The sequence below is a fragment of the Pangasianodon hypophthalmus genome, chromosome 23 (assembly GCF_027358585.1).
Source record: "Pangasianodon hypophthalmus isolate fPanHyp1 chromosome 23, fPanHyp1.pri, whole genome shotgun sequence".
In the NCBI taxonomy this organism is placed as follows: Eukaryota; Metazoa; Chordata; class Actinopteri; order Siluriformes; family Pangasiidae; genus Pangasianodon; species Pangasianodon hypophthalmus.
In genome coordinates, this window is record NC_069732.1 from 5,951,362 (window position 1) to 5,977,958 (window position 26,597).

The window sequence follows — 26,597 nt, forward strand, 5'->3', positions numbered from 1 at the left end:
AATACTGTTGTACTTTAAAAAAAAAAAGAAAAGAAAAAAAAGCCCAACTGGTAGACAACAAACCAGTATGCTTTGTCCTTGTCATCTGTTGAAAACACCAGATTACTTATTTCACATAATATTACATTTACTGAAAAAAGGTAGTATTATATAAAATTAAATAACAAATATGTTTGTGCATAAACTGGCATATCCAAAAAAACACTATATCATATTACACTAAAAGCCTGCTGCTCATAAATTCCATTCCTGTCTGCATCTCTGAATATCTCTGCAAAAAAAAAAAAAAAAAAAAGACAGTAAGTCTGCAATAATGTTTAGCATAACAATAGCAGCCATGTCCTCTTACTGGATGAAAGGACCACAGACATCTACAGGAACTAATCAGCTCAGTCAGACATTCTGTACACTCAGTCGTCTCTTTAGGCCCTTTTTTCACTGGCCTCAGCAAAAGCCAAGATCAATGCTATACGAGCTCATTTTTTCCTCTCCCTTACATCACTGGCTACCAGCAGAGCACTTTGTCCATGGTGGAGATGCTTTAAGAAAAAGGAGCCGGCTACGTTTAGCGTGTAATGGATGAGGGCTTTTTTGCTTGTAATAAAGCGATGTGATGAATGGCTGCTTATATCTTACTGTTGTTCTGTCTCCAGCTCTGAGGGCTGCACTGTTTGTTATTGACCAGTTGAGATAGTGCACTGTCAATACGGGAATGTTATGAGCTGGCGTTAATGCACTCTCGTCCAGTCCCAGCTGATCACAGTGGTAAGTTATATGTCATAATAAAGCTTCTATGAATATCTATGGTCAAGTGCAGTGGTGTTTCTTTACTTTTTAGAAGCACCAAGCAAAAGAAATTATATTAAAAACAACATAAATGAGGAATAAAACACTTGGGGAGGTGGTGCTGTTTTAGAAAAATAATCAACGACTTAAGGGAGATACAAAGCAGAGTTATTTTTACCACACCAAAGTTGATTATTTTCCATGAACAGCATGTTCCCAATACCTTATACCTTTTATCCATTTATAGTTATGTTTAATGTTGTGAAAAGTCTGTGAAACAAGTTCATTCCTGTTTTCACTTGTTGTAGTAGCTATAGACATTCATTCCCTCACCTCTGTTTTCTCTCTCTTCAAGTTTATAAGACAGCTTGTCATGTTACCAAGAAACCAGAAACCATAAAGTCCTTCACCGTGAAGACTTTCCTGTGGTGGAAAACCTAAAGTTACAGACTGTTACAAAGTGCTGACACTGAAGACTCCTTCCAAAAATGCAAATAGACACTTTCTCCTAGAAAACGTCACCATATCAGCAATTACACGTGTAAGTTGTTACTATAGAAATAATATCATATTAGAACGTGAACATTAGTACAAACTTATGATTTACTTTGCAGTAGCAGTTTCTTAGCACTTCATTTAGTGTTATTTAGTATTCTTATATCTTAGGTGTCACCTGATCCTTCTTAATAGCTACAGTTTCTCCAGATGGGATACAATACACTCAAACACTCACACTTAGTGCCATATTTATAAAAATTCTGTTGCAACACAGTAGCTCTATTACATAACACACACACACACACACACACACACACACAAAAGAAAAGAAAACACATACACATCCCTTCAGGGATTATTTTACACACAGCACACTATACATGTCACACTGTCTCAGTATTGCCCAGAACTCTTTAATCATTTGAACTCTTGAGTAATTATGTTGAATAACTACAGTTGCAACCTCCTGATTAAACAGCAACATCGATTGAGGAATAGAAGAGTACAGAAAAAAAATACAAGCATGCAACCCTTGTGTGTGACTGATATTTCTAACTGAATATGTATGTCTTCTTTAATAGCATATATTTATTGTAACTGAATTCGGATGTCTTCCTACAGTATTTACCCTTCTTTACCATACTTTACTTTTCCTAAATAAAACCTGCCAGTAGTTTGGAGTTTTTAACTGTAAAAATGCTCTATGTTCTAAACACATGCAATCAGGAGCAGCCATTTATGAGGTATTATCCCCATATATATTGCGTTGCACAACAAAGTTTGAAAAGCACAGTTAGTATTATAACACTAACTGTATAATAATTTTAATACTAACTATAATAATAAACTAAAAAAAAAAAAATAAACTAACATAATTATAATACTAACTGTAATAATAATAATAATAATAATAATATTAATAATAATAATAACTAGTACTTAGTAAGGAAAAGCAGATAACACTTTGTATATAAGATAAGAATACAAGAATGCAAATAAGCTGCAAATGTTGCCAAAAACTGCTGTATTTACTCCTTCTTTTTATTACAACATGCTTCAAAGTATTTTAAATGTGAAAACCAACAATAAGAAAAAAAAACACTAAGAAGTGCCATAAATGTAAGACAAAACAACAAAAAACACAAATACAGTAATGATAATATGCTGTATTTATCACTTATTTATATTTTATAAAAATATAAATGATCCCATTACCAAATTCACACTGGCCCCTCAACAACAACAAAAAAGCATTCTGCTCTGCCGTTACTACGACATTCCAGTCTAATATCACTATAAACCTATAATTCATACTTTATTCATATCATCCACTCAGGTCAATGTTCCTCAGCTGGTTTGTTTTCATGATGAAAATTGTGAGTTTATTACCACTTGGTAAAATGGGGATGATTAAAAAAAAGATGTACATGGGATATTAAAAATATTAGCCCTGTATCCACTTAATGAACAAAAGAAAGTAAGCAGCATTCACAGCTTGATATCCGCTGACCAAGCGCACAAGGCCAGACTAACTTTGCCCCTGGCCAAATAATAATCGTTTTAAAGTAGCCTGCATTAATCCTTTATTAATTTACTTTGCATATCAAAACATGTTACAATGCAACATCAGGCAAGACTTAATTTAAAATAATATACATTCATTTAAAGATGTCATTTTGTGTACTCTTTTAAAGACGGAGCTCATAAAGCTGACTGATGGGTCCTCACTGAGTTATGAGGGCTGAGGGCTCCCTCTTGTGCACACATCCCAAATACACACTTCATCCACTAGTTTTATTGTCCCTTTAAATGTAAATTTGAAATTGAGTTATCATTAAGGAATAATATCACAGGCTTTAAAGCTTAGTGCTATAACCCTGTGTCACAGGGTTTAAAAAGCAGATAAAATGGAGTAATAACTACTCTCAAAATCCTCAGCAGGACAGAGCAGAGCCGACAACACAGAGGTGTGAACACCTCGCACGAGGAAGTAAAGGCAGGTGCATACCTTTGTGGTCAGAGTTCAATTATTCCTTGTTCACACCCTAGCCACTCTTAGCCAGTTCCTTTTGTGACTAGTGACTAAACTTGTGGTTTGAAGACACTTTGCGACACCCTCTATCTTTGGTAGAAAGGTTAAATTTACCAGATAAGTTTCGCTTACCCATTGTTTACCCAGGTGTCTATTGGGAAAACCTGTACATCTGCACATTCATGCAGGTATCCAATTGGCCAATCATGTAGCAACAGCACAACGCATAAAATCATGAAGATACAGGTCAAGAGTTTCTGTTAATGTTCACCTCAAACATCAGAATGGGGAAAAATGTGATCTCAGTGACTTGGCGTGGTTGTTGGTCCCAAATGGTCTAGTTCGAATATTTCAAAAAATTGCTGATCTGCTGGGATTTTCACTCATAGTAGTCTTTAGAGTTTACACAGAGTTGTGCAAAAAACAAAAAACATCCTGTGAGGAGCAGTTCTGCAGGATGATGGAGGTCAGAGGAGAATGGCCAGACTGGCTCAAGCTGACAGGAAGGCTACAGTAACTCAAATAACCACTCTTTACAACCCTGGTCTACAGAAAAGCATCTCAAAATGCAAACATGTCAAACTTTGAGGTGGATAGGCTACAATAGCTGAAGACCTGTCAGCCAAGAACAGGAATCTGAGTCTACAGTAGGTACAAGACCACTGAAACTGGACAGTTTAGGATTGGGAAAAAAAGACCAAGCAACATTTTTCCACTCTTCAGCTGTCCAGTGTCATTGAGCCTGCAACAACTGTAGCCCCAGACTCATGTTCTTGAATTCCTAACTATCCTAAGTTAAATATATACATTTAAACTAGGAAGGCTAAGGTTACCAAATGGGTTATATACAATAATTTTAACTCATTATATATACCAAACCGGGTATGTACTGTATATTTAACTTAGGAGGGGTTAACTTACCAAATTGGGCATATAGGTTTAATTTAAGAAGGGTTAACTTACCAAATGGTGTATAAGTTTAATTTAGGAAGGTTTAATATACCAAATGGGGTATATCCCTATTGGTTTAACTTACCATATAAACCCCATATGGTACATTAAGCAGTTCAAGACTAAACCTCTTGCTGGAATTATACATTTCACATACATTTTCACTGATGAGGATGAAATGAAATTGCATCTAGAACCTTTAGCAGCTTCAGTAACAATCAGCAGATGATACAGTAGCCACTCATGCTGAGACACTTTTCTTGCTCACCAGGCCTTAGGTCACGTAATCACCTGTGTCTGGTAGCAGTCTATAATATGAAGGTGTTATGACTTGTCAAAAACAGCTGACGGTTACACTTATAGCAAAACTCTGCTGTTATTGCCCTGTAACAGCTGATTCAGCCTTCTGTGTATGGGGTGAAGAGAGGGGAAGGAGAGGAGATTGCTCTTTTATGCTGATATGAGGCCAATTTTGCTGTTGTTTCTGTAATCATATAAAGCCTGTGGTTTTGGAAGGAGGAAGGTGAACTCGGATCAGCAGCAAAGCACGGCACACATGACATCAGAGATATTTATTTTTTGTATATCAGGGAATGGAGGATCAGTCGCACTCTGGTAGAAATGTCAGAGGACAGGCTGACTTTACATTGCAGAGAGAGATATTCATTGCTCATATTAGCTCATTCTTTTCTCCTGAAATTCAGTCAAAAAGATATTTGGGGGAAAATTGCAGGATCTCTAGGTTTTTTAGACAACATTTTAAAGCTATGCTATGCACAGTGCTACTGTGACTTCCTTCCTAAAGTCCCAAGGCCTATTAAAGGAATACTCCAGAATTTTTTAACCGAATCTCTAGCTACCACATTTGTAGCTTTAGTGTGATTATTATAGACAAGACTTTGAACACGTTTACCTGTAAAGCCTGTTAACCCAAAACTTACTTCTAGCCTACTGAAAGTCAAGGGGCACTCGTTGTGACAGCAAAATATATGTATGCAGTCAAAGATATTTGGAATTATGCTCTAAATCTGTTATTGTCTCAGACAGGGAAGTATTTTTTCAGAGGAAATTATTTGTTATTTCTCACCAGTGTAGTGACTTTCTTCCTCAAACATGGACACGACAAAACCTTCAGAAATGTATAAGCAATCAAAATGACTTTGTACTGTAATGCTTCAGTGTCCAAATGTAGTGGCCACTTTATTAGTCTCTCGTATCATATTAGCAAACCTTGTAGCTGTACAGTTAGAAATTCTAGCAATTTATTTCATGCACAATTTGTGTTAATCATCCTCTAGCCTTCATCAGAGTTAGTTTCTATTCATCTCGGCTCTATTCATCATGCCTGATGACCAGGTTGTTACTCTGTGGTCTGTAATTTCTTTTTTCATAATGTATTTGCAAGTTAATTTCTCTTTGTTTTATTAATACTCCCTTGTGTGGAGGCGCCAGAATAAGATGTACACTGTACAGCTCTTGAATCCACTGCTCTAGTGCTACAAACCACAAAATGTGAACTGAGATTTTGAATAAGACCTAAGTGAACACTTTGTATTCAAGTGTAACCTTAAGCAGCAGTTCCACCTCATTGTCAGTGCACAGATATGAATCCTTGTGCTTGTCATTTTTGCTTATTTTTCCTTCTTTTCCTTCCCTGCTTTTCAAAACGCATGCTGTTAATGTTAGTCTCGAGGGGTACATTTTGTGCTTTTGTGTTTATTTTGTGTTTTTATGTGCATTTTGTGTTTTTGTGTGCATTTAATGTATTCAGACAGAAATATTTTTCAGATATATGTTCACACTGTTCATGTGGACAGCATTTTCTTTTTAAAGGGGGAGATAAAACCCATATAGTCATGTATTTTAAATGGATAATGACTCCAAGTACCCCAACACCTGCCCTTAGACTTTCACTGAATGTTAATTTTGGATCAACATTTTTTCTGGTTATTTCTCTAGACAGGGAAACAAGTCCATTGAAATCACCCATATACTACAGATGCAGAAAATAGATATTATGCTGAAAAAATGCTGAAGTATTCCTTTAATGGTATTTTGTGTGTGTGTGTGTGTGTGTGTGTGTGTGTGTGTGTGTGGTGAAGGTCTGGGGTCATGTTGCGATATGTATGAGTGTATGAGTTACATTTTTACAATCTCAACTCAAACCTTTATTTTAAATCCAGTACTACTGATTCTGTGAGACAGATGGGAGATCATGTGGGTTTGTGAAGTAAACTTGAACCGGCAAATGGATATTGACTCCAAGTACCCCAACACCTGCCCCTAGACTTTCAGTGTATGTTAATTTTGGACCAACATTTTTTCTGAGAAACACCTCCATTGAACTCACTCAGTACTACAGATAAAGAAAGTAGATTATGCTGAAAAAATGCTGAAGTATTCCTTTAATGGTATTGTGTGTGTGTGTGTGTGTGTGTGTGTGAAGGGGGGTCATGTTGAGTTATGTATGAGCGTATTATTTAGTGCTATACATTTTTACATCAAAACTCAGAGGTTTATTTTTAAACCCAGTACTATTGACTGTGAGACAGATGAGAGATCATGTGGGTTTGTGAGGTAAATTTGACCAGGCTAATTTGTTCCCTCTTTTATAAGACGTCGTGGAGCGCGAGGCATCAGGGGACCAATCAGGTGTGAGTTGAACGGGCACGAGAAGCCTGTACCTGTGAAGCCTTCACCTGTAAATGCACGAGACCAAGCTGAAACAGCGGACAGTGTCGCGGTCACCTCCAGCCACGTGCCCCTTCTATAAAACCCGACTGTGTGAGTTTAGAGAAAGCTAAAACAAAGTGAGCAGTCATGCTAAGCGTGAGGGTTATGTTGTTATTTTGTCTCGCTTTGCTCGCTGTTTGTCGAGCCGCTCCGGAGGACGTGTACATGAAGGTGGTTCGCTTGCTGTCTCCTGGGGAAGACTACCTGAGTGAAACCGCGCTTCACTCCTTTTTCAAACTTCTGGAGAAACGTGTGCAGTGTGCCGGCGTGTCGTGTGGAAAGGTACGGCTCTTTTTTCGCTTCATGCTTCAGCGCACTTTTAAGGGGTCGAGGTCCAAACACACACCCGGTGAGGTACCGTGTGCTACACTTCTCCCTCAGCCAGGGCTTTTACACACAATATCCCACTAAATAATAATAATAATAATAATAATATTCCACTAAACACACTCAGTGTTTAATTCAAACACCACACACACAGGTACATTTCACAAAACAGGGTTTTCAAAAAGAAAAAAGAAAATAAAAAAAAAAGAAATCTCGAGTAACTCTTAGCATGCTTAAATTGAATACAATTATCTAGCACTGTACTGTAGCCTGTAAGCTACTGAAAGTGAGTTCATTCTTTAAACCTTTAAACCTAATGTTTAAATTAAAATTAGGCTATGTGACTTAAGAAGTTGCTTCTTATGGGCTGCTATTGCTAAAAAAAGTTTTTAAAATAAATAAATAAATAAGGAGAGGCCTTTTTTGTATAGCACACTTCATTACGTGCAACGACAAAGCAACAAGATATAAGCTAATAGAGTAAAATATAAGTAAAATATATTAAACATATTTAAAAAATTAAAAAAAAAATGTAAGATTAAAAATAAGGCTAAAAGCAAATTAAAAGAAAAAAAGTGCAGTATAAAGTAAAATTGACAATAAAATTTAAAGATAAAGTGCAGTGCAATGCAATGCTAGCTCTGTGCGCTCACTCAGAGGCACTAAAGAACAGAAAAGTTTTTAAGCTTGATTTTAATGGCTAAGTTTGGGATTAATCTTAGGTTTTAGGTATTTTAGGCTTAATTGTGTAATAGCTAAATGTCAAATAAGAAGTAGATTCAATAATTCAATCTGATACAAAAGGTAAAACTTTAATTACACACATTTCCAAACAGTTCAAATATCTTTCATTTGTCAAATCCTTACATTTCTGAAAATCTTTTCTCTCGACACTAAAACAATTTAATCTGTTATTCTATTGATTGTTTCTTCCCTGGAGTTTGTCTCAGGTCCCATAACACTGTTTCAAAGTGTTTCAGGATTAGCAGTGAATATTAAAGTGTATTTCAGAGGAAAAAGACAATGTGTTTATTTAAAAAAAAAAAAAAAAAAGTTTAGAAAGTTTGCTGCTGTGAATCAAATGGGTAGATTTATTATAATATTATATTATAATATAATGTTTTTCGTTAAATCAAATGGGTAGATTTATTATAATAAACCATGTACAACATTTCAATATAAAGTTTTCCTTTAAATTTGTCAGATTTTTCTTTCTTCACTGGAGTTTGTGTCAGGAACAAGGCTCCCATAACTCATCTTTGTTTCAGGTATATGAGCTTATATAAAAGTATTCTGGGGGAAAAGAGCTTGTTAAAGTGATCCTCACAAAGCATGTATACACATTATTTAAAAAAATAAATAAATAAAGTAAGTAGAAAAGTTTTGTTAATGTTGTTTATTACAGCCAGTTTCAATATCACAAATTACTTTTTCTTTGATTTGTCAAATCCTTACATTTTTTAAACTTTTTTTTAACACTAAAATTATATATTATAGTGTGACTGTAGTGTGATTTTTTTTTTTGTCAAGATTTGTTCCTTTATTGGCATTTGTTTCAGAGTCCCATTAAGCACAATTTGTTTCAGGACTAGTCACTTAGGATATATAAGAGTATTTTGAAGGAAAATACCTTGTTAAAGTAATTATTACGAATACCAAACGCTTAAAACAAAGCCTCATCAGCTAATATTTCCTCATCTGATGTTAATTATTTAAAATGAGAAAGATCAGGGATTGGTAGAGAGAATAATTAATAAATTATTCATTGTTCTTTTCTAACCCTAGAATTTATTTTATTTTTTAAATATTACCCCAAATCATTTAGAGCTAGTGTCCGCTTGGATTGCATAAGACTTGCATGTCCTTTTACTTTTAATGCTTTCCAAGATCTTATGTTGTGAACTTTGTTTAGAACTTTCATTTGGAAAAGTACATGTAGACTACCTTAAAAGTACCTTTAATATAAAAACTAATATAATATACAAAGTTATACCTTATGGTCTGTTGTTCTATGTTAAAAGATTTCCACACACCAGAGGTTTATGGTTGAAAGTTGTTATATACGTTTATTTCTGAATTCAAATGTATGTTTTAATAAACCTTTTTTTAAAAACAAATACTTAGAGATGAGGATTTTTGAGAAGCAGCAAGAAGGTCGTAGTATTTGGAAGTTTAAGAAAAGCCTCCTGGGTGTCAAGACAAGAAGCTGGATGAGAAAATACTGAGACTGTGCACGGCTTCATCAGAAATTCTACTAAAATATAGTATTAAAAAACAAACATTTCTTTTAACGCTTTTCTTTCTCAATGTATAATTCCATATGTGTTATAACGTTATGTTAACGTTTTTTCTATTAGTATAAGACAGTGAATAATATTTAAAAAAAAAAAAAAACATGAGCAGGTCTGTCCAAATTTTCAATGGTAGTTTTCATAAATTTATTTATTTATTTATTTTAAGGTCCAAACACCAACCCTTGAGGGATACCACACTAGTCATAAGTAAATAGTACAGTGTAGCACTTTGTAATTTGAGAGTATACTATTGTGATGATTATTAACTTATTATTATGATTATTATTATTATTATTATTATTATTATTATCTATAGTGACACATTGTACACTCAGGACAAATCACAAATAAAATCATCGCCACTCTATGATTCCAATCTCGTTCGTTCTTACCATTTCCTTTGTTTAAATCTGACCACCAAAAATGCCTTAGTACAGATCACCATCTGTGCAGGTCATTGTTAAGTCATCAGTCCTTTAGAAAAGCTCCACAATATTACAATACAGATTCTGTCTTTGTGTGTGTGTGTGTGTGTGTGTAGTGCCTGTCGGAGGAGAGTGTAGGGCAGCTGGTGAGTAACTACTCCAGCTCCAGTGGTTTGCAGGTGGAGGGTTTCTTCAGGTTGGCTGCTGGATGCTCTCTGCTGCTCAGCTCTCCCTCAAACACCTGCATGGCCATCACAGAGGGACGCTGGGAACAGGAGACAAGACTCTTCATCCACACACTGTTGGACCACAGTGAGCACAGCCTGGATGAGCTCTTACATGATATCGAAGAGCATTATCTACCTGAACATCACAATGAGGTAAATATAAGGGGTAAAATAACAAATCTAAATACTGTTGTTATTACCTGGATTGAAATTATGAAGTTTTTTCCCCTAAAAATGGCAGTTTGCATTTTTAGAGCTACAGGAAGTAGAATTGAAACTACAAAAAAAACTGACCTCACTTGCACTGAAACTATGAATGACTCACTAATTTAAACGTAAGAGACAAAGCTGTTTGGGTGGCTTTAATTTCAGGGTCAGAAAAATGTAAGTGGACTGAAACCATTAGTTTGGGTACCTAACCCAATTACTAACCCAAATCCAGAAATGTCCGTGCACTGTTCGAGTTCCTGATTATACAGCAGTACACATCTTGTAAGAGGAGCTTCCTGAGGTGGTGAGGTCATTTCCTGCACAGTATTAGTGGTTAATTCTTGTACTAACAGCTGTAAATGTTAGTACATCTACAGTTAATGGAGTAAATGGAGGAACTTCATGGTCTAGTTTACCTTTTACTCTGCATTTGATGTTGGTAAAGCACTAAAAGAAACTAGCCAGAAAAGCACAAGTAGGTTCAATAACCAGAAAAAGAAAACAAACTCAACTCCTATTGCAAAACAAAAGGTTTCATTGGGTATGTAGCTAGGTTTAAACGTAATGTGCTACAAGGTAATGTGTCGCAGCTCAGTGCTGCAACTATAGCGCACGATTATGAATCTCACCACCTGTTTCACCGCTCACATCAGCTGTGGTGTGATCTGGTTGACAGAAGAACTGTTTTTACTAGGCAGATTAATTAGTGTGAACGGATGACAGACGATCTTGTCAATATCAGGAACACACAGGTATGTGGACAGACTAACAAAACTAAGCAAGGTATAGTCCAGCGCTGTGAGTAACAATCACAGCTCGTGGTTAAACATATCGAGAAAATAAAGATGCTAGCCAGACTCAGATAACAACCACAGCATCAGTTGAGCACTGAAACTTAATAAATGTATGATGTGTCCACCACTGATGTATAAAGTCTATATGTACAAATTAAACTGTACAATCTAACTGCTTCCAAAACATGTTCTGATAAATGATTTACACCTAATGCTGTTTAACACTTCTGCAGCACTGCGTCACTCTGAACGACATCCTGATAGAGAGCGAAGTGACTCTGCCTGATGGAGACCATCATCATAGTGACCCTCACACTGACCTCCATACTGTGTTGGGTGTTATAATCTACCACGTCTTACTGGGAGACTGCATCACCCCTCACAGCCTTCCTGCAGAGGACTTCTTCCTGGATTACATATTCAACCAGTTTGGCCCAGACAACATCACTGTTCAAGGTATGACCACTTCATGCTAAATAAGCGCAAAGCAGCCTGTCATTACCATGAATGACGCAGATCATAATCTGTCTTTGTTGTTGAGCATCATCATCATAACGACGTCATTCTGTCTTTCACCATTTGTGATTAATAATTAGCTTTTTGTACTGTTGCACAATTCTGTTAATTTGGAATTTTATGCTTTTAAAAATCAGAAAGGCATGAAAGAAAATCATGTATTTATTAACGCTTAACTATAAAACTACATACTAATAAGTTTGTCCTTATAATAAGACATTACTTCACAAAACCAACCTGACAATAAATACAACATAATTACACAAAAATAATATCATATAATTTAAAATAATAAATATTATAGTTATATAGTTTAATATTTTAATATAATATAATAATACATAATGATAATATACATACAAATGCATAAATTATAATTATTTGTTTAGCTTTTTATGGTTTTAAAAACATGAAAGTATGAACTAAAAACATGTATTTATTGATTATTAATTAAAAATATACAAAGTAGTGAAAAAATATCAATATTAATTAATATAAAAATATAATTTATTATTTAATTTGAAGTATTCTATTTATAAATAATTATATATGGTCTGCCCATTGACCAGGATTTCGAGAGGTGTTTCAGACCTGGAAAAGCTTTTGGGTGATTTGGAAACTTTTCAGCTGCCAATTTCACCAAATTGAATCATTTTAAAATTTAAAAATTGAAATTGATCTGAAATTTCGGTGCACCCTAATTGTAATATACACTGTGTAAAGCTCATGCTTTTGTTTAACAATATTTCTATACAGACCTCGACAGGTTGATGAAAGCTCTGAACCTGGGAGAGAATAAGGGTAATGACCATGAGCATGACCACGAGCATGACCACAGCCACGAGGCCCATAATGAAGACATGAGACTCGTCCAACATGATGAAGAGAGCCTCAGGCAGAGTCGCAATGAGCCTCGGGCCTCCAACAACAGCTGGGACACGGTAATTACTGAGCCACTGGAGTAATTACGTCCAGGGTCGTTCAGCTCCATCGACGTTGCCTCTTAGTCTTGGCACATCAGCGTCAGTCATTACACGGCCAGCTGAAGCCCTGGCAAAATGTGCCATGCTGATCAAGCTGCTTTGATTTGGCTGATCCAAACCCTAAACGTAGCTATTATAAGAGCAATCGTCCAGCTGCGTACAGATCAAGTGTAAGTGGGCAATGATAAAGTGCTTTCAGAGCATGTGCCATTGGCTACGTGTGGTCACATGGGAAATTTATGTACATGACAGAAATATAAATGAAGTGCATTTTGTTGAGGGCAAAGAAAACGTAATTTAGTGGTGACGAGGGGGCCAGTCATCTGGCAGAGCATGATATTACACTCCGGGTTCTGACACGGCGTGTCAGTGGTTGATCAGGGCGGACGGATATTGAGACACGTGTTGCAAGATGATAGCGATTCATCTGAGGACTCAATTTCATCTGTCTTCTGTAATCACAGTTTAAGCGTGTTAAATGAATACACACATGCGATATTCCAACCAGTCTATGATGAGTACTTAAAAATCTGCATAATGTTGTGTCTAATTTTGGAAATATGTTATTTGCAGTGTGTGTAAACAGCACTCAGTGGCATCGTGTTTACAGAGTTGTAATCTCGCTCTGTGTGATTATCGTCTTATGGAATTGCATCATGTAGGACACTATCATCCATTTTGTACTAATGTTTTTCTCATTTACTTTAATATCAGATTTATATGCTTATTTACTTTTTAATATTTAATCCTGAATATTTATAATCATGTATAAAGTCTTGTTTATTGGACTTTTTTCTTATGCCACTTCTAAACGTGTGTTACCATGTAACTGAGAACATTCGCTCTTTGGGTGTTTTTAAATCCAGGCACTTTTTTAATTTCTGGGCCTTTCATTTTATTGTGTTTAATAAAATTTTTCATTTTCATATATTTGTAGTTTCATGAATGTGATGTTATCATTATTACTTTGGGTAATCTTTCAGTGTAGCACTTTATAATGTACAAAATAAGTAATGATAATAAACGTAAGTGAAGATAACAATAATATTATTATTACTATAATTATTTATTTACCTTATTTAGAACATGTGCTTCTGGGGAATACAAAAGCTTCTGAAAATCTATATTTATACAAAAAGTTTTTTTCAAGTTTCTTCTAAGTGTATTATTATTATTATTGCTTTGCGTTCAGGTCTGTTTCCATGCTGAGGAGTTGTTGAAGATCTACCAGTTGAACAGCTCAGGACTGGACAGAGATCAGTTCACTCGGCTGAGCCCAGCTCTGATCCAGCAGCTCCTTAGTAATGCCTGTACAGAGACCAAACCACAGACGGTGGTGCCCGACTCCCTCAGCACCGCAGAGCGTAAGTCTCTACTCCTGTGATGCCTTTACAGTTAATTCCGGTTAAACACTAAAAAAGGGATGCATGATAATATCAGAATCATATCAATAATCAGCAGATAATTGTTTAAAAATATTATCAGGCTAATCCAAAAATTTGACTCATAATCCAAACTGATATTTGATGATGCATTTGTTGTATTCCAGAAGAGCAGAAAGATTTGGCAACTGTGCTTTATCTGGTGTTAATGTTACCACCCCGAATTGTTGATTATTTTAGTATAACAGCATGTCCTGAAGTGTTTTATTTATTTATACCACAGCAATTTCCCAACAATACATTTATAGATACATTCAGTGTTGTGCAGTGTCCTTACTGACCTTAGTGTTGCATCTGTACATAGTCTTGCATCTAGAAATGCTTGATTTCTAGTTGTCTACTTTTGTGATGTGGCTTTGTGTAAATAAATTACTCTAATATGCTTGATTTTTTTTTTATTATATTGGACTTACTAATGTTTAATTTAAAAATGTTTAAAATGTCTTGAGGTTTTCTTCAGGTTTTGTGCCCAAGAGTCTGCAGTGCCAGAGAAGTTCTCTCAGTGGAGTATGATGTTAGCGGTTTTTCATAAGCAACTTGCAAGTTGAATTCGATGTCTTGATAGTTGCATTTAATTTGTGCTAAAAAGCCTACAAAGCCTAAAACCAAACTGAGAATTAGCATAACTTTAGCTAACTAGCTAGCACTCAGAATAAGAACCTAAGTTTATTCAACTTCTTCTAGTTAGAGATTTTGCTACTTTTCTTTAAACTCTCTTGTTTTAGAGGTTTTTTTTCCTATTCAGCAGCCATGTGACATCATTCGAGTTTAAACGCTGAGCTGTGTTATACTGGAAAAAAGTCTGATTACTCAAGTTAGAAGTACTGGAAAGATTCTTGAATTTCACTTTTGAAAATCTAAAGAGGATACATTGATTATCTTGATTATAATTTCAACCATCTACTATATTTATGTCTACTATTTAATCTGAAATATTTAAAGAATTAAAAGATGAAATGCTTCCTCTCTGCAGGATATGTGTATGCTACCCTGGCCAACATGGTGATCTGTCTGGTTGCCATGTTCGGCATCGTGGTGCTGCTGTGTACGTCCTGCAGCGGCCTGTTCCAAATGTGTATTCAGTTCTGCATCAGTCTCGCTGTGGGCTCGCTGACGGGTGACGCGCTGCTCCACCTCCTTCCCATGGTGAGAGAGCCAGTGGAAATTATTGATTTGTACAGTTTTAGGGTGTGTGACATTTATTTGACATTTAGTAACTGTACAATACGTTGAACTTATAACTGAGACAGTAGATGCATTTCATATATTTATAGATTAGCATTTACAACACTGGGTCACTTTATGAGCCTTTTTATATACAACTTGCCATTTTTATAATATTCTACCCTGAATCTTCTGAATATTTTCTGGTTTAAAACTGCTGTTACATACCTGATAAAGTACATCAAGTACGCTGTTAAATATAGCTAGCTGGCTAGTATTACACCAGGCTATAGTTTAAATTGTTAAACATGAAATGAATAAGGGTCATGTCAAGCATGTTCACATGATCATGATAATGAAGTCACAATAAGCGTTAGAGTGGCTGAATAGATATTAGAATCAATTTAGTATGTTTTAATTTAGTATTATGTATTTGTTCCCTCTTTTCCTTGTAAAATATAATTTGACTCATAATTCTTTATAAATTTTGAAATGTATAAATGTGCTGCTGTTTTGCTGCTACAGTATCTCACAAGTATATCACAAGTATTGTGATATATTTTTTGCCATGTGCACACTTGATAACAAACTGTTTCACTTATAAGATCTGCATTATTCAAATGAGCAAGATAACACATCCAATTTGCATGTGACCTAATGACTATGTAATTTATATGCATCCACCTTAAAAAAAATTTATATTTGTCAATGCAAATATATGAATTTTTCACCAGCAGTGTGATTTACTACAACCATGTTACTTCGAGAACAGCAATACATTGCACCTGATTTGCATGTGCAAAGGACAGGTATTACATTTGCAGAAACCCATTTCTGCAGTTACCAGAAAAAAATAATTTATTATGTAATTAAAGTTTCTCAAAATTATGTCTCAAAGGAATGAAAAGTTTTTGCATTATTAATATGCATAATTATGCATATGTGGGACAGTTTGAGTTTACTCACCATGGCATGGCTATAAGAACAATAAATGCATGCAGAAAATCTCATACACAATACACAATTTACACAAGTATTCTTTGTAAATATCCTGCAACACTCTAACTACGTGCATGCAGAAATGATCAGATCGCATGCAAATTTAAGATTATAGTAAATCTGTGGAGACAGAGTGAATGACATGTTGTATCTGTGACCGATTAAATAAGACTGCAATGACCGCCTCATTAGAGCTCAAGCTCTAAAGCACCAGCTCACTCCATCCCACTCAAATGCCTGCTCCATCTTAATGTTAATGCCTTCCTGTGGGCGAGACAAAAAAACATTGCAGCTCCACACGACTGCTGCTGAACTGCTTCCCACCTCAGAGCTCAGCCTGATCACTCTCGTCCATTTCACTGCGGGAGAATCGTTCACAGGGCCCGTATGAGATTTCCTACCTCTTATTTCCCCGGGGCTGACTCTCCCGGCAATAACGCCTCCACAACTTCATCCGTCCTGATGCTTGTCATAAGAACATAACAGGCAACCTGTCACACAGTGTCAACAGCATGAGTGAGAAATAACAGGATTATGGCAGAAAAAAGGAACAGCGTCTAATTGAACGGAAGGCTGAAATTGCTTTTCAGGGCTTTTGGGGGAAACGAGAAAATACAGAGTTTTGGTTAGAGGCAATTGCATCGTCAGGGTTATGATTTGATAGCCATGTGATGTTTTTGTCTGTGTGTGTATGTGTAGTTCTTGGGGATACATGAGCACAGCGATGGAGCAAGTGAACACGCACATGACACTACGTACATCTTTAAACTGCTGGTGCTTTTGGGAGGGATCTATTACTTCTACCTGATGGAGACCATCTTCTCAATCATCACTTACAAAAACAAACACTCTCATCACCATGTAAGTTGCTAATTGTGAGGTCTATTAAATGCATAGCCTATATTACACAAAAATGACTGAGAAGCATTATTTCAAATGCTGAACAGGTTTATAAGTTAGCAAACAAAATGGAGACAATGCTAGCGATTGTTGTTGATGTGTAGTTGAGCCTGGCTGAATGAATTATACAAGGGTGAGGAGGTAAAATTCGAGCTGCCATGCTGTCTGTTGCTATAAGAAGTTGCTGATATGTGGCGAGAAATTATAATGAACGAGTAGCTGAACTGACTGTACAGAGTGAGGTCACATGTTATTTATATATACTGGATTTCACTACTACATATGGAAGGCACCCGAATTGGAATTGAAATTGATTCAGTGTGTTCACACTGTCGCAAATTTAGGCCACTTTTGCATTGTGTGAATATTGCTTATGTAAAGCCTTCCTTTCAGGAAGTTTATTAAGTGGCAATTCATCCATGTAGTTAAATCCGAAGGGAGCTTGACCTGTTATCCTGGTTGAAACAGAACGATCTGGCTGCCTGCCAGATCATGATAAATATCTGGCTGCCTGCTATCATAATAAATATCACAATCATTTCCCTGATCGTTGCTATGTTTCTGCTTCAGGATGACGAAGAGCCACACCACTGTGACCATGGTAAAGTCCTGCAGATGTACCAGAGAGAGAAAAAGAGCAAACTCTCCACATCACAAGCAGATTTGGTAAGACATTCACTCTACACGGCTTCATTAAGAGGAAATACGAGACAGGAAAGGTTTGGCCCGGAGCGAGAGAAAATGAGAGAAGGGGACAAGCTGGAATCTGTGGAATCCCAAAGGAAAGAGAAAGCAAGCAGGAGTGCTGAAAATGTTCACTAATCAGAAGTATAAAATAAAATATAAATGTATAATTAAAGTACTCCCATTGAAAGTAGGATAATAATATAGTAATAACTTGCACTGAAATAAAAGTAATTTTACATTTTATTAGCTGACAGCATGGCTGTTATTTTTAATGACTTACTGACTGATCTGTCTCCGGATACAAGATTTTAAACTGTAATATAATTGAGAAACTATAAAATAGATGGATCCAGTGCAGTGGAATTGCACATGGACCGCTGCCTGCAGCTTCACAAACAGGATTGTACAGTGAAAGTAGAGAGTGTGAGTATGTGTGTGTGTGTGTGTGTGTGTGTGCGCGAGAGAGAGAGGCAGTTTGGGGAAACCCATCAGATGTCACTGTGGCTGAATTCTGGCAATCTGCCAAAAATGTACAGAGTTTTCTGTATTTCTACATTGTATTCATTACAAGTTAAATGCATTTTCAAATTAAATGATAAATGCAAATGTAAAACCATGCAAATTAAATTTAAATATGCTAATTAACTACGTAGTTGATTGTAAATGTAATTTTCTCTCTTTTCACTGTTGGATGTAAGAGTTAAGTGACCACTCTCCTTACATAAATGCTACATGAATGTCTTCTTACAGAAATCTTATATATATATATATATATATATATATATATATATATATATATATATATATATATATATATATATATATATATATACATATATATATATATATATAACTATATAACAATCCATTGTTGTACAAAAGGATTTGTCAGTAAGACTGAATGTTTTAGCTCATTGTGCTGTGACTCACTCACAGAGTGTCCTTTTCTTCAGTAATTACGCTCCTTGGGTTCAAGACCTTTTCCTCTGGCAGTGATCCTGCTGAGTGAATAACACTCTTGTCTCAGTAAGACATGTGGCTTTTCTTTGCTTGCAGGTAGATGGGGATAAAAAGTCCTCCCCAGAAGCAGAAGCAGCCTCTCACACAAGAGGTAAAGCTCCACTGCGGCATCATTCTGAGTCATCCTGAGTCAAGCTTTGCTGGCAGATGATCACACAGATAATTATATGTCATTGGTTATAGAGTAGAAATGGGTAGGGCTGCATAGATCATAGCATGTGCCTCAATTTTTCTCTCTCCTCCCATTCAGAGCAGCGCCTGCTTCCATATATGATTACAATCGGCGATGGCATTCATAACTTTGCAGACGGCCTGGCCATCGGCGCCGCCTTTTCACTCTCCTGGCGCTCAGGATTGGCTACGTCTCTGGCTGTGCTCTGCCATGAATTGCCACATGAGCTGGGTGAGATGAGCATTTCCAGTCCTGTTGTACATTTACTCACCAAAACCTAAATAATTATAGCCAGGGTTATAGGTTAAAGCAGTGAGTCCCATATTATATTAAAGTCCCATATTTGGCTTATGATGAACAGCAAGAAGGGCTGAGCAACATTGTAATTGGATGGAAATGTAAATCATAGCATGGTGTAATGGTGGTAATAATAATGATGATGCAATACAGTGTCACACTGCTTTATAGAGAAATGATTTCTTTTATTTGTTGTAAAATATATTCTTTCCATCTGCTGTGTAAATACATTTGATCATGCGTTTGCTAGTTTAGACACTTAACTATATCCTGGATTTAAGAGTCTCCAGTGTCACTGCTACTTAGTAACAGTCAGAGGTAAAGCCGTAACTTTTCGTTTTCAGGACGGAGGACTTTGCCAGTTTCTCTGTGACATGACATACAATATAAAAACTGGCACCCGTGAAAGAAGTAGGGCTCCTCCAGCTCCTAAATCCCAGTGCTTTATTTATTATGCTATATTAGTGCTTTATTATTAGTACAAGTACAGTAAACAAACATTATTGACTGTGTAATGTGCACTGCGGGTGACCACTACACGGTATGACTGAGAGTTTAATTAGAAGGTCAGTTACTCTTTTCCACACAAATCTAAATATAATCAAGCTGTGCCTGATACACAGTGATTCAATCTTTTCCTCATTTCTTTTTTCAAATTGGTTTTCAAACGCAGAGCACACTGTGTATCACAGGATGTCTCTCATTTAAAATGATGCTAGTGCGCATCCTACTGCTTTTCATATTTAGCCGAACCCTAGAAGATGAGCTGCCATGAGGAATAAACAGGTGGAGAAAAAGTACAGAACATTATGATTTAAGTGAAAGTATATGGTTGTGTCAAAATATTGATTAAAAAGTATACTTAACTGACACTAGTGGGGTTAGTGTACCTTTTCTTTGACTGTATTTATTATTCTGATGATCCCTTTTGTTCATTTGAATTTGTATGAAGTTTTCATGAACTCACATTCCATTAAGTAAAGAATACAACTTAAGTCGCGTGCTGTTAAAGAAAAATAATCAACCAGGTAGTGTGATGAAACAGAGTTACTGTTACCAAGCAATAGCAATTTTCCAGTAGCGGCACACCCCGAAGTTTTTTTATTCCTCTTATACCACAGTTGCTGTAATAAGTCACCAGCCTCTCTTTTTTCTCTCTTGAAGTCACTAAGATGAAAAAACACAGCTGGTCATGTTACCGAGAAACCAGAAAGTATGCTGTCCTGAAGACTTTCCTGTGGTGGAAAACCTAAACTTTACCTCTAACTGTTACGAAGTACTCACACTGGAGACTCCTTACAAAAATGCTAAATGAATGTCTCCTTACCGAAAAGTTCCCCCATTATCAACAATTACACGTTTTTAAAATCTGTGTAACACTGTACAAGTCGCTGTGTAAGTTCTTACTATAGCAAGGATAATGTATTAGAACAAGCGCTTTAATATAAACCTTGTAGCTGGAACCATTGTCAGAGCTGCTGTTATAGAAAACTCATCAATGTTTTCTGGCCATATATCATATAAATCATATAAAGTATCTTTACTGCATGAGGAGACAGTACTAGCGCATGTGTTGTGGTATCCATTAAAATGTTAGCATGGATTTATTTGGATGTTAAATGAAGCTAATACCAGAGAATGTACTAAATTAGCAGCAGGGAAAAGGAAAGAAATACTTGTGATCTCATTAACTACTTTTTAAGTACTTGGAAGGTCTAAATGAAATTGTAAGGAGTAAAAATGTACATCCGCTGTGTGAGCCAAATTCAGATCTATTTTATTGCACATGCTAATAATAAGACTAAACAGAATTTTAAAAATTTTAAAGAATTTAAATGTTGCAGTTAGTTGCCTTAACATCTAACTGTATTTGCTGCTGTGTGCAGGTGATTTTGCTGTGCTGCTGCACTGCGGCGTGTCGGTGAAGAAAGCTCTGCTGTTAAACGTGGGCAGCGCTCTGACCTCTTTTATTGGTCTCTACATCGCTCTCTCGATCTCCACCGACTCTGCAGCCAAAGAGTGGATAGCAGCAGTCACAGCAGGCCTCTTCCTCTACGTGGGACTCACAGATATGGTGTGTAGAGTATATGATGTAGCTACAGACAAGGGCACAATTTTGCACACCCTTATTTTGAAATTATGACACCAAAGACATTTTATGTGAAGTTGTTGCACCTGTCTGAATGTCACTTATACAAATGTTGACATCTCATCAAGTATCTCATCAGACACTTTATTTAGGTTGATATAACTCAAAAATGTCAGTGGGGCTGCAAACTTTGAGCTTGCTTAATATTTAGGCTGTAGGTTGTAATATGTTTTTACCATTAAATAAACATGGAATTCTTTATTTTGAAAAAATAAAGGTGCACCCATAAAAAACTGATAAAGCTTTAGTATAGTTTAGCTACAGTTTTCTGCTCTATATGGGACATCTGGTGTGTGTCTGTACAGTATATTTGACAGCATTGTGACTAATTTTTTGGTTCTAATTTTTATTTCACTGAATGTATTTTTTGGAATTTAACTTAACTTTCATACCAGTTTATATTTAATTGTACTTGATTTGAGTTTTTATTATTCATGTCTTCTGAGTGCACCATAGCAAATTCCTAACAAAGTTTTTAAATAAATAAATAAGTAAAAAAAATAAATGATATCATTTCACTCTTAGTTAAAAACAGGGGGTGAAAATTATATTAAAATACAATTCTGCATTATAAAGCCAAACGTTAGGAAAAAAGTTACAATAGCACTCATTTTTAAATTCATTCTGTGGCATGTTAAAAAAAAATCCTGTGGCATTTTCTTTTCTATTTTAAAACCCCTGTTTTTCTTTGACCCACATATATGGTATGATGTATATGTTGGGCTTCAAACATAATGTACCATATTCATGGTTTTAAAAATAGCCCACCTTACATAAGCAAGCAGAGTAAGTACGATCTTACAATAATCCATCATCCTGTCAGTATAATACCAGTCATTCTATTAATGTATAACTGTATGAAAGATGGTTACTAAGTAAACCAGACACTCACTAAAGCACTGCTGCATCTGTGTTTCCTCTCATCTGCAGCTTCCCACCATGATCCACGTGGACAGCAAGAGGCCATGGATGATATTTTTGCTGCAGAATCTGGGTTTGCTTTCTGGCTGGGGCATCCTACTGCTTCTCTCTCTTTACGAGGACAAGATAGGCATCTAGAGAACAACCTTTTTTATTTTAAACCCCTAATGGTCAGTTTAATTTATGTCTGTCTTGTGGTCCAAATTTTTAGAAAACACACTATTATGAAACCAGATGTAAAGAGGGACAGATATACAAAGTGGGTCATGTCCATTTGATTTGACTGGGAATTGAATTTAAAAAGGCAACAGACACATATTTGGACATCAGAGCATAGAAAAATTAAAATTTTAGAGAAATGCACATAAACCAATTAGGATTTAACTGAAATATTATTAGACCTGCCAACCCAAAGAGGAATAATATTACAAAAAAAAGGAAAAAACCTAGAACAGTACCTTTTCGATATAGACCTAGTCCTTATACAAACCGCATGTCTAATATCCCTCAAAGATCCTGTGAAATATTTCCATGTAGACAGCATTTTCACTGTTACTCAGTTCACATGTCTGAGCACAGGAGACTAAAGCAAAAAAGTAGTGCCTTTAAACACTATGGAATTATCATTGCTTTTAAAATTATTGTAAGGTTTTAGATTTTATACATTTAATCTTTTTTTTTTTAGTCAAAATGGTCAGCCTTTTTTCTCTTCCAGCCAAAAATGGACCTTTTTTGCCAGCCGAATTTCGGTGCATCCCTACTAAATACAGTTAAAATACATTATATGGCCAAAAGTTTGTGGACACCTGACCATCACTTGCTTGTTGAACATCCCATTCCAGATTTAGTCCCCCTTTACTGTTATAATAACCTCCACTCCTCTGGGAAGGCTTTCCAGTAGATTTTGGAGCGTGGCTGTGGTGATTTATGTTTATTTAGCCACAAGAGCATTAGTGAGGTCAGGCACTGATGTTGGGCGAGGAGGTCTGAGGCTCAGTTGGTGTTCATCCCAAAGGTGTTCAGTGGGGTTGAGGTCAGGGTTCTGAGCAGGACACTCAAGTTCTTCCACACCAACCTTGTTAAACCATGTCTTCATGGAGCTCGCTTTGTGCACAGGGGCATTGTCATGCTGGAACAGGTTTGGGCCTCTTATTTAGAGTGAAGAGAAATGCTACAGCACACAAAGACATTCTAGACAATTGCGTGCTTCCAACTTTGGGGCAACAGTTTGGGGAAGGCCAACATGGTCAGGTGTCCACAAAATTTTGGCTATATAGTATATGTTAATCTAGTGATCAAGTTTATTTCACATTAAAGAACTCAAAACATTCTCCATTTCTCTTGAAAATCGGGTCAAGTCAAGATCACTGGCTGAAAGATTACTAATGTTAGATGTGGGGAAGGGGCGGAGCTTTCAAAGATGTCAGTTCACTTATCACATCTATGCAACTGTCAATCATTCCAGATTCATGTCGATTGGCTCATATGCCTTTTTTTTATTTGTTTGGGGGGAGGGGGGTACTCTGATGTTATAATGCAGAACTTCTATGCAAAATTCATAAGGGTTGGCAGGTCTGCATTTGGTAGTTGAGATCTGTCCATCAAAGCCATTTCAGGCTTTTATATTTGTTCTAATTGGTTTATTTTTGTTTATAATTTTTTTTTGGTTAGTTTTTACTAATTGGTTTTACTGTAAGGTAGTCATTTGGTGTTCCATTTTCTTTTACTAACATTCATCAAAGTTTTCTTATGCACTGGTTAGCTAGTTTATTAGGTACACCTACCTTGTTCACATTCACTGGCCGGTTTATCAGGTACACTCAATAATTACCATGTGTTCCCTGACAGTGATGCTCTACCTGCTACACTCACACCAGCAAAACCACACACACAACACACTGCACATAGCAACAGATACGCTACAGTCAGTGACTTCATACAAACAAGTGCACAGACTGTGTAATATTGGTTAACCTGATAAAAATGGCCAATCATTTTAAGTAAAAGGTAGCTGTGTATTGTAGTTTCTGAAGTTTGTAGATTGCATATTTATATTTGTTGCATAAGCATTTCTAATTATACTAATGATATTCCAAATGTATAATTACTATGCTTGATAGTAATGCTGTTATGTTTATTTTTGTTCTGTCATAAAACTATGAACATCTGGATATGTGTAAAAGCTCAGCAGCTTGGCAAAACATTAAATAAGGCAACATTGCCAGTTTTTGTATGTAGCTAGTGTATATATGAAACATGCTTTTTAAGACAACTGCAAATAAATACAAATGAATCTCAAATATTTGGTTCTTATTTCACTTATGAAGCTTTCTCTTTATGGATATCACATTGGTGGTGTTTTTGGTTAAAAACTCAATGAAGCTAGCTCTAGTTTCAGCATGCCTGTACCTTGTATATAAGCCTCTCTATCTATATGGTGATTTTGTAGCTCAGAAGCACTGAATGGAACTGAGCAGTTAATTACCAGGTTTGATAAATGTTTCAGAGAACCAAAATCTGCTGATCAGAGTAGTGCTTTTCTTAGCTTCCCTAAAAATAAAATCATGGACATGTAGCTGTTTATCTTCAAATGCATATCTAAATTGAATGCATCTTTCTGCCTGCTCAATCCCTTAAGGAGTGTTTCTCAGTCCCGTATTCTGCCAGCAGTCATCAGATTAACAGGTCACTTACTTCTCACTCTGTTGCACTGACTCTTACTACTCTTTAAGACAAGCTGATATTCAGTCTCAAATCAGGGAGATGCTAGCTTGCAGGAGATTGTAGAGTACTCTTCATCTCCCACACCACCACTGGAGGAAATGAGATGGAGGAAAAAGATGAAAGTTTGTCCCAAGAGTGCGGCCATATTTATTTGAGCTGGTATTGGCTCAGTGACTTGAATGCTGAGTCGAACATTAATGTTGAGTCCAATATATATGCTCACCCTCTTGAACAACTCGAGCAACTAAGGTGGGAAGGACAGATGAAACATGACATAAAATGATGTTACTCTATTTGGTTATCCGACCCACAGTTCTGCTGTAATGTAATTAAAAAATTCAGAAACAGTTCAGAGGTGAGAAAGTCACTGCACTTTAGCGGAAGATCATGGATAAAAAAAAATTTGCCTTTTATGTGATTTTGATAAATCATGATCAGTCTAATCAAAGACAAGCTAAGAACATAAAAAGCTCAGTTTTGATTTCCGGTCTTTAAAACTGCTGCTGTTTCCTTTTCATTCTTTAGAAACCTAGTCTTGACCCTGATTTACTGAAAATATTGATTTCAAATCTACCGTTTCTAAATAAATCCTTGGAAGCTGTGTGGCAGCTTTACATTTACAACAGTAACCTTTCTGAACCTTTTAAATCGGAAAACTACACAGCACTGACATCACTCTTCTATATGTCCTACATAATTTCCTTCTCTACACATTGCCTGGAGCTCTGAATATTTTCTTCCTTCTTGCTGCTTTTGATACTGTTTTCTAACCTGGTCCTGGAATTCCCATGCTTGGTTCTTGCCTGGTTCAGATCTTATCTCACTAACAAACATCATTCTGTCATCTCTGGGCAGAACACCAATCTGTCACTGCTACTTTTACTCAAGGTGTTCCTCAAGGATCGGTCCATAGCCTGCTCTTTGTCTGTATTTAAACGCCACCCCTGGGCCATAATGGCTGTCACACTCCCAGTTTTCACTGTCACGTTGATTATACATAGGCCTATGTTAGTTCAGAATCTACCATTTACCACATCCTCACCATCACTGACCCACTGGTGTATTTGTGACATGCAACTATGGAAGATTTGAAGTATGAACCCTGATAAAACTCAAATATTATCTACCGCAAGTCTTCCGTTTTTCCTGGACACTTGTTACTAAAGTTGATGGGGTAAATTGTCAAACCCTTTCTTTACTATGGAACCTTGGTATAAGCTTCAACCCAATGATTTCTTTTACCCCTTGACAAAAGTAAGCTCCCTAGACAAAAGAATTAGTTGAAATTGGCTTAAATTACATGTCAAACTGAAGGCCTGCTGGGAAAATACAAGGCCTGGTGGGAC

At 36.2% G+C, this 26,597-nt stretch overlaps 1 protein-coding gene across 1 annotated transcript; it reads left to right on the plus strand.

Moving 5' to 3' along the window:
- Nucleotides 1–6,754: 6,754 nt before the first annotated feature.
- On the plus strand, nt 6,755–24,839 carry slc39a4 (solute carrier family 39 member 4). Its single transcript, XM_026929973.3, has 12 exons — nt 6,755–7,282; nt 10,163–10,426; nt 11,511–11,733; nt 12,550–12,734; nt 13,969–14,140; nt 15,192–15,364; nt 17,081–17,242; nt 17,852–17,947; nt 19,025–19,079; nt 19,239–19,391; nt 21,344–21,531; nt 22,537–24,839. Exons 1-12 carry the CDS (start codon nt 7,088–7,090, stop codon nt 22,663–22,665), a joined length of 1,995 nt encoding a protein of 664 aa, XP_026785774.3. The 5' UTR covers nt 6,755–7,087; the 3' UTR covers nt 22,666–24,839.
- Nucleotides 24,840–26,597: the final 1,758 nt, after the last annotated feature.

Coding starts and splice junctions, on each gene's coding strand:
- slc39a4 (XM_026929973.3), top strand. CDS start 7,088: ATGCTAAGCGTGAGGGTTATGTTGTTATTTTGTCTCGCTTTGCTCGCT. Junction 7,283..10,162: donor CCGGCGTGTCGTGTGGAAAG/GTACGGCTCTTT, acceptor GTGTGTGTGTAG/TGCCTGTCGGAGGAGAGTGT. Junction 12,735..13,968: donor CCAACAACAGCTGGGACACG/GTAATTACTGAG, acceptor CTTTGCGTTCAG/GTCTGTTTCCATGCTGAGGA.